This window comes from Haliotis cracherodii, unplaced genomic scaffold, assembly GCF_022045235.1.
Source record: "Haliotis cracherodii isolate W230 unplaced genomic scaffold, xgHalCrac1.p SCAF_9, whole genome shotgun sequence".
NCBI classification, from domain to species: domain Eukaryota; kingdom Metazoa; phylum Mollusca; class Gastropoda; order Lepetellida; family Haliotidae; genus Haliotis; species Haliotis cracherodii.
In genome coordinates this window covers 13409448-13419310 of record NW_027266343.1, presented here as the reverse complement: position 1 = coordinate 13419310, position 9863 = coordinate 13409448, and the positions used below count along the sequence as shown (strand labels likewise).

Genomic DNA, 9863 nt, shown 5'->3' with positions numbered 1-9863 from the left:
GTGGGTTTCACCGAAGTGGTAAACGTCTGAGACCTGCATCACTTCGGGCTTTCCTCCCACATTAAGCTGACACGCCGCGATATAACTGTAATACTGTTAAAGTCGGCGTTAAACCCAAATCACTCACTCATTGTTAAATTAAAACCTGAAAGCAATAATCCAATGCAGACCGGGTTAACAAATACTCAGCGTACACAGAACACCTTCAGTGGTCTTTGGTAATGTACATCTCCTCGCCTGATTAACTCACTATGTCACTGGCGTGGTTGCCTCACTCTAAGGAGCCAATGCTGGTAAAATAACGCAGTTATATTATCGAAGCATTAGTATAAATGCTATTTTTTGTCAATATGGTAATCTTCCACTTTCCTATGACCGAACATTTAGGAGCGTGTGAAACAGGATAAATCTAAACCTTGTTATTCACGATTTCAAGGGTAATGAAATCTGTGTCATCTCGGAACAGCAACTACGATTATTTAACAGGTTAGAAAATACGTGAAACGAATGCCATATTTACACACCTCTGTCATATATGTTCATAGTCACTTGAATCCTCTTTTATTTCATGACCTGCGTAATAAATGTAAATTTGGCGGCCAAATGATACGCACATTTCAAACGTAGGTCATATAGACCTCGGATGGCACGTTGATTTGCTCACTTGCATAAACATTGTGAAACACTGTCCCTTCGTGTGGTGACATCCTTCACCTTTATCGGTAATGTCTGCGCTGGTGTATGGACAATGTAATATGTTCGTCTATCACGACTGTTTTAAATATGGGAAATATTAACCTCGTCCAGTTAACCGGTATTTGCCGAGCCGTTGTCGATTCCTGAGTATATTAATCATTTTACTGTTTCTCATTTTCGAAATAAATACATCAAAATTTGCACCAATATTGTTGAAATCAGACAGTACAATATACGTAGTGATACATGTTTCCAATGCCGTGAAGCAAATTATACACCTTGTTAACTCCTTTGGGGCATATTCATTCGCCGAGAAAGAAGTCCCTTCAATATAACTGAACGGAGTGTTGTAGCATGTTTGAAACTTTAATAACAGTAACAACAACGACTCTGTTATTTTCACAAGTATTTACATTTCGAACCAAGCCATGCGGATGAATAGGCCACAGTAGACCTGAGACAATCAGGCGTCTGGACTGGTTTAACGACATGAGTGTTATTCTTCCACCAGATTTAGTGTTGACACCATAAGAAACTTTGATAATCTCCGATTGCTGTCTGTGTTGTTGACTGTGCTGCCGACTGTGCTGCCGGCTGTGCTGCCGGCTGTGCTGCCGACCGTGCTGCCGACCGTGCTGATGACTGTGTTGCTGACTGTGTTGCTGACTGTGTTGCTGACGGCTGTGCTGATGACTGTGTTGCTGACTGTGTTGTTGACTGTGCTGCCGACCGTGCTGTTGACTGTGTTGCTGACTGTGCTGCCGACCGTGCTGATGACTGTGCTGCCTACCGTGCTGTTGACTGTGTTGCTGACTGTGCTGCCGACCGTGCTGTTGACTGTGTTGCTGACTGTGCTGCCGACCGTGCTGTTGACTGTGTTGCTGACTGTGCTGCCGACCGTGCTGATGACTGTGTTGCTGACTGTGTTGCTGACTGTGCTGCCGACCGTGCTGATGACTGTGTTGCTGACTGTGCTGCCGACCGTTCTGTTGACTGTGTTGCTGACTGTGCTGCCGACCGTGCTGATGACTGTGTTGCTGACTGTGTTGCTGACTGTGCTGCCGACCGTGCTGTTGACTGTGCTGATGACTGTGCTGCCGACCGTGCTGATGACTGTGCTGATGACTGTGCTGCCGACCGTGCTGATGACTGTGCTGATGACTGTGCTGCCGACCGTGCTGATGACCGTGCTGCTGACCGTGCTGCCGACCGTGCTGATGACTGTGCTGCCGACTGTGCTGTTGACTGTGTTGCTGACTGTGTTGCTGACTGTGTTGTTGACTGTGTTGTTGACTCTGTTGCTGACACTGTTGCTGACTGTGCTGTTGACTGTGTTTCTGACTGTGTTGCTGACTGTGTTTCTGACTGTGTTGCTGACTGTGTTGCTGACTGTGTTGCTGACTGTGTTGCTGACTGTGTTGCTGACTGTGTTGTTGACTGTGTTTCTGACTGTGTTGTTAACTGTGTTGTTGACTGTGTTGCTGACTGTGTTGTTAACTGTGTTGTTGAGTGACCATTTGGATCAGACGCGTGGAATCGCTTGTCATGACGAAAGGAACATCAACAAGTTGTGATGTCACAGTGTGTGATGGCAAGGTATCTGCATTATTTTGATTGGGATATTTTGTTTTACCAATACGCCATCTGATAAACCATTAGCCGCCAAGTTAGCGATAGTATATACATTAAATTAAAGCAACAAAACCCTTTCCATATTCATAAGAAATCTCTGCCAAAAGCAGAGTAGATTTACGACACAGAATACATCATGAGCATGCGTGAATGAATCACTATCAAATAGTGATGATATCGGGACACTGGGGTTCGGGAGAAGGTTAGCATATGATATGCTTATCCTGCACCATGGTGGCACCCGTCACAAAAAAACCATGCGAATGTTTATCAATTATTCAGGGGACCCGTGAAGATCCGGGGTAGAATAGGTCTACAGCAACCCATGCTTGTCGTAAGAGGCGACTAAAGGATCGGGTGGTCAGGCTCGCTGACTTGGTTGATGAATGTCATCGTATCCCAATTGCGTGTACCGATGCTCATGATGTCAATCACTGGATTGTCTGGTCCAGACTTGATTATTTACATACCGCCGTCATATAGCTGGAATATTGCTGAGTGCGCCATTATACAACAAACACAACAAACAATTGTTCACCTAAAAAAACACAGGAACACATGTGGTACAAGTCTAAATAAGGAATTGCATCGGACATCATTCTTGTCACTGATGCGTCAAATTTGGAAATGAACTGTACTGGCGCTCAGTCAGCACTTAAAGAATACTTCTACATTGCTTTATTTTTCAAATCTAATTTAATTGGAAAATAAACATGAATCGCATGATACACAACTGATGATAGCTATCTAAACGTCTTATCTTTACAAAATCAATAAATTTGCATTTTTCGGCACAAATTTAGTATGGGTCCTGTGGCTGCAAATTCATTTCTTACCCCGGTCTTCATTGAGCCAATTAAATTTTAGTAAACAAAATACTCAGCTACAGATAACTTTTGACACACAGTTGCAGTAATAAACATAATCAATTTCAACAATTTCAACTTTCAATTTACAAACAGTGTGTACTTTCTTTAACTGTATTTAAGCATAAAAGACACACTGCAAAATATTTGACTGGAATTGAAAGTAACCCGTTGAGAATACAACTGACACGTTTCCATTTTCGACCGTATGTGTTCATGACAGAAGAGGATAGATGTGTTGCACCTCTTTTGACCAATGGCCTGTAAAATAATCCTGTCTTGACTTGACTTGACTATATCATTGTACATGAGTCGATCCAACATGGTTGATCGGTCTCTCAACTGGAGCCTAGTGTTGTGGTCTTTGGTGTCCTCACCTATGGAAAGCTGCAGGGGTCAGGGATTTCTACACAAACATTGTCAAAGAGAGAGGACGATTGATCAACTGGGCCAAGGACTGTCGCTTTCAAATTTTCTGAAAAGGGCACAGAATAAAAATCGAATGCATGTCGTGATCACCAGTCTCCATATTGGTGGGGGTGGGGTGGGGGTGGGGTGGGGGTGGGGGGGTTGCGTGGGGTGATTAAAATGGATCCCGTCCGTGCCTCCGTCCGTGCAAGATTTTTTTAAAGCAGATCTTAAAAACCTCAAATACATTTTAACGAAAGTATTTTTATATGTAAATGTATTCTTTGAGCGCTGACGAAGTGCCAGTACATTTCATTTTGTTTATGTAATATCGATAACTTAAGATATTTTCAAATAAAAAATCAAAATGCGACGAAATCAACTGAGAGATTTTTCTTGCCTCAAAATAAAAACTAAAACCAAAATGGAACCAAAAGCAATGGTTAATTTCCAGAGCTGAGACAAACTGGTCTTGCCAAATCATTTTACAATTTAGTTAGATTATTTCTAAATATCTCTCTCGGGGAGACAGAGTCTGTATAGACGTGTCCCAAGTTGCGGAAACACACGAGCATGGTAGTGGTGCTGGCAAACCAAAAATCTATTTATAGACTTATAAGTCTAAGGGACGAAACTCTGCCTCCCCCAACCTCCTGTGACCCTATCTGATCCATGGCGGCAGCTGTATGAATGTGTATGTGCCCTTCTTTCCTCAGGATTTACGTTTCTGGGGCTACTGTCCATGATATCTGTTCCCTTAATATCATTTGTCCATTATCTGTGTTAAGAAGTGACCGTCGCTTCTGAAAAACTTACTGACGAGCGAGCGTGTGTGCGTGCGTGCGTGCGTGCGTGCGTGCGTGCATGACTTTGGTTTGAGATGGACTTACACAGGTTCTAAATTATTATTTTTAAAAGATACAAAAATAACAACTGAAGCTGTAATCTTTGGACACAAGCCTGCTAGAAAAATCACATTATTTCTACCTCTATGCCTTCAACGCGAGCCATATTTATTTCAGACACACCCACAAGAATATAACACTAAGGTCGAGCTTGTGTGTGACTGTTTGTATTATCCGGACTTTTGCCGGTTTTATAGTCGGAATCGTACGATGGAGTATGGATATGTCGCTTTTAGTTTTATAGTGCTAGCCCATGCCGCAGTTTAACATGAATACTTCACTGAGGCACAGTTTAGTGATTCAGAGCCGACCAGTCGCATTCAATATTATTGCACTAGTGTGAGTGTGTGTGGCTGTGCGCGCGTGTGTGCGCGTGCGTGCGTGCGTGCGTGCGTGCGTGCGTGCGTGCTTGTGTCCCGACCAACGCCGTTTTGTAGTGAGTGAATGAGTTGGGTTAAACACCGCTTTGAACAGTATTTTAGTTACATCACGGCGTGTCAGCTTAATGTAGGAGGAAAGCCCGAAGTGATGCAGGTCACAGACGTGTACCACTTGTCTGGGGCTGACAATCCTAGAAACGAAATCGGTGCGAACCTGGATTCGAACCCACGATGACAGGCTTCTGTGAAAATCTGCACCGCGAATATCGACGCCTTAGTCGGCTGGGTTACCTGTGCCCCAGGTTTGATAGTGCTAGCTCACTGAGACACCATGCAGCAGTTCAGCATGAATACTCGACTAAGACACAGTGTACGGAAAGTGGACCAGTCCTTGTTTTATCCCTTTAATGCCGAGCGCCAGGCAGGGTATGACTCAGTCGGGGATCGACACACCGACTTTCTGCTCTCCTGGCAGAAGCCACGCCACGCCACGCCACGCCACGCCACGCCACGCCACAATTATTTCAAGTTGAAACGACGTCACATGCCGTAGAGACACTTTAAGCCAGCAGGGCACTGGTACAAGTGGTTACAAACACTCCCGAAATTGAAGAGGATTAAGGTTCAGTCCAACAATTATATGCGAATATAAACTGGCATTAATACATAATTACTCTTTAAGCAGCAGGCAATAACTATAGTACTTGCTCTACTAATATAAAGAAAAAAACAAATAACTTTTGTTAAACGCTGAAACTGCCTCAAATAAAAAGTGTTTGCTTTTTTGCATGGAAACAATATACATATTTATGAAGCTCAAATACATGACACATGTGAGTGAGTGAGTGAGTGAGTGAGAGAAAGGCCCTTTTCAATAGGGAAATGGATAATGACATTTTTGTTCTTACATTCTGTCGAATCGATCACTCTGTGCAACTACGAACCATACGGGTAAATACTTTAGGCAATTACGCTTTTTTAGTAGCTGAATCAAACATCTGCTTGTTGGAGATTGCAAAGTCATGGTCTAATACAGACAAACATGTTCCGTATTTACAAAGTGTGTAATATCTGACAGGCAGCTACTGATGAAATATTCCCGTGCAATTTCCAACAAGCAGATGTTTGCCAGAGTTATTTGTATAGCTTCTGTTTGATTGAGCTACAAAACAAGGAGACGCGTTGATAATTTAAAGGATAACTACACTGGAAAAGCCATTCGTGACCAACTCGTGTTATTCCGGTACAAGCCGAATAGCGACTCGTGCCCCTCTCATTGCCATTTTTGCGACCGGGTTCCGTCTTAGCGCAAACGGGCATACCTAAAATAATTGTCAACTCGTCGCGTTATTGTTCCATATAATTCCCCATTATTTCAGATGCAATTTAAAGCACATCTGGACATGCGGGATTATACAGTATGATTGAACACAATTAACCGTGCTTTGGGTATATTTTTAGATGCAAGACATATGTAAAATCAAAAATTATTTCTGAGGGATTCTTTGACGAAGACCTTGAAATCATACGCGTATTCTGATTGGTTTGTCGTATTTTCGCACATAACATTCATCGATAGGGGGACGAGTCTTCTTGCAGGTTACGGAAAGAGGCAAGTGGTGACGAATGTGGAAAAGCATCTTAAAACACATTTCGTACATGATACGGGCATGTCCTATTCGGCGTTTAACCTAGGTAAAGTTATTTCATGTGTTCCCCGAGGGGATGCTGAGACAGAATAAAATTCAAGCATTATATGACTGACAGAGAAACATCTAAACAATACACAGCAACACAGTATCGCAAAAATAGTGCGGATTATATATCCTGATGAAATTTCGGGAACGTCCAGAGTGATTTTTCATTAAAGATCAAAAGGACTTCTGGGTTTACCGGTGTTGTATATAGTACGTTTGCTATGTTGGCAATGTATTTGCTCATGACCCCAACCAACATTCAAACTAATACTGGTGTCTCTTGCCGAGAGTAACTCTTTAAGCATGTATCATTTGTCTCAGCAATGGACTAAGGGGAACAACTCTGTCATTCTTCCAGGTTCAAGCAACTTAGCGACACCTCATGACCAAATGCGTTTACCTCATTGGCTGATGCAGCTTTGTCAGCCATGTTCTTACGAATACAAAAATACTGACCCAAATTCCTTCGTTGTTTTCAGGTTTGTATTACAATTTATGGTGGAAATAAGGCTGCACTATAAGTAATAATGTACATTAGGTAACCTTGATTTGTAAACACTGGTAAATGGTTAGATTGAGTAATCAAACCAAAACAAAAGTCGCATTAAGCATAGTACTGTGTGAAATGGTTTGACCTACTTTCTAAGATACCCTTATTTCTCTCGACCACACACTACCCCATGTTGATTTTGTTGATCTGGTTACAACTGAATTATATATATCTAGGTTGTTTAAAATGATACCTGGCGACATGTTTATAAAAAAACGTTGTATTTTGGTCGTACTTTGATATATAACGAAGGTCCATTACTGCATGTTTGTTTGAACTGACCTTGAAAGGGATTTCAGCAAGCACCCGTAAAATGGTTTCCAGGTAGCTAGTTACACCGTAGTTATCTTTTCCTGTCGATATTGTGAGCTCTTTGAAAAAAAACACTGCGATTGGTGTAAAATGCCCGCCGTATTTCAGTTTTGAATTAGACCACCCATTCCACATCCAGTTAATATACATTTCGACGAGCCTCGTTTGGGATCTAGCACATGCGGCAAAGACAGGCGCGCGAGGAGAGAAATATTATCTGCTTTCATAACATTTGGTTAGTTCATTTTTATCACATGTCAGTATATAAATTTACATAACATATCAAGGTCCAACTGGATATATGCAAAGCTTTTATTTACTGACTTTTGCGAAGAATTATGACATGTGTAAATGTTGAGTCGAATGTGAGTTGTACTATTGTGACGAGGCGTAGGTGTCGAAGGTTTAGATAGGGGCGATAACTCATTTGTTTACATAATAGTATAAATCAAAGTTATGTGCTGGGCGAAAATAGGCCTCCTTCACAGTCCATGTGGCCCGTGCTGGGCCCAAATCCAATACACAAATCGAAATAGTCGTAATTGTGACTTGTCCATGGTAAACTAAGGTTGTTCTCAGACACTTTTCTAACTCAAAACAACAAATATAGCACCATTTCAATTTTGCCATGTTAACAGTGGATTATCCGAATATCAGTAGTGTTAACATATATATTGATGGTTTTCAGAACATTAATTATACTTCAGGAAGTGTTAAACATTTGTTGTGAAATAGTATTTGGTAGATCTATATATCTTATATCACCAACTGCTGAAAAACGCTTAAAGTAGACAGCATAATGTTAAAATCATAACACACACTAAAAAGGACGGATATCTTGAAATGCTTTTTATCTCAATTCTCTACAAACCCTTTCTCGCAAAGACCAAAGTGACATGTTTTTACCTACCAATTTGTTGAATCATATTTTATATTGTTCTCATAAATCGTAGAGACAAAACTCCCAATATGAAAAACATAAGTAAAATTCAAGTTATTCCCATTGTTTAAATAAATATGAAGTTCAAACTGTTTTCAAACCATTTATATTGTAATGATTTCCCTTGGTCAGCCAGAATGCCACCAACGTTGAGGGAGAAACGGAACCTTGATTACCCGAGACTCAACACTTGGCCATCATTTAGGCTGGCGAATCCATGTACACCAAAGGAGAAAGGCTGGAGAAGTTCTCAGCTTTTTGATGTAAAGATTGTCGATTCTAAAACTGATGCAGATGGAACTGATTTGGTAAAGGTCCACTACATTGGGTTTTCCGCAAAGTATGACCAGTGGATGAAGGCATCTGCTACTGTAACAAGGTCATCCCTTATCAGAAGTGACCCAAAAGATGTTTTTCTTTTTCATGTTTCGTCCTTGGTGATGGACAATCTCACTGTTTCCAGAGGGGTAGATTCAAAGGTTGTAATACGGATACCAATAGCATCTCCAGATGTGACCACCTCACTCACTGATATTGCCCGAAATGTTTCACAAAGGTCCAGTTATGTAAGGCATGAGTTCAGGTTCAATGATGTCCATGGACCAGACATCTTATTTGGAAACGATTGGTGGTACAGAATTGTTAACAAAGCAAATGATTTTGCTTATGTCAATAGGGAAACATGATTACCATGAGCGAAAGATGCGGGAGGAGTACACCCTGAACAATGAGCTCAAGCTTGCTCAGAGGTTTTATGTTTTTCCTTAGATTTGTCAAGGAAAAAGGTAACAGAAATGATCTTTGTCTCTTACGGTGCATACTGAACAACTGAATGACCATGTGTCGACTTCCCTGCCCTGAAGCTGGTTGTGAATCCTAACTCAAGAGAGCATTTTTATCTACTCGCTTACATTTCACTACGGCTTGTTGAAATCTGCCCACATTTAACAAAATACATATTTTGTACATTAAATTACTTGAGACAGATTTTGGGAACAAACATTTGATAATGTTGGTAAAATAAGTTTGAAATCCTGAATTGCTATATTTTGCCTTTGAAGGAAGATTTAGACAAGGCATATGTAAATAAATCAAAAATTATTCCTGAGGGATTCATTGACGAAGAACTTGAAATCATACGCGCATTCTAATTGGTTTGTCGTATTTTCGCACATAACATTCATCGATAGGGGGACAAGACTCCGGCAGGTTACGGAAAGGAAATCAAAATCTGTCGAACAGGGCCAGTTCGACAAAGGGATCTTAGCGTTAAAGTGATCGTAACACGCATATTTTAAGAGGCTTGCGGTAGTCGTAGCCCTAACAAATCTTTGTGCTGCTGGGGTCAGGAAATAATTTAGCAGTGGTGGCATTTTTGTATAAAATTGCCGCCGCTACGACTGTACTAGTATTTGGTAAAGTGTTGTTTCCAGGTACAGGGAAAAGTTAAACAACACTCGATCTTTTCATATAACTT

The 9863-nt window shown here is 41.3% G+C and overlaps 1 protein-coding gene across 1 annotated transcript; it reads right to left on the bottom strand.

The window, feature by feature from the left end:
* Nucleotides 1-1192: 1192 nt before the first annotated feature.
* Nucleotides 1193-3723, bottom strand: LOC139451752 (fap1 adhesin-like). The gene is made up of 2 exons (XM_071233066.1): nucleotides 3714-3723; nucleotides 1193-2181 (listed from the first exon to the last, which is right to left on the bottom strand). Exons 1-2 carry the CDS (start codon nucleotides 3721-3723, stop codon nucleotides 1193-1195), a joined length of 999 nt encoding a protein of 332 aa, XP_071089167.1.
* Nucleotides 3724-9863: the final 6140 nt, after the last annotated feature.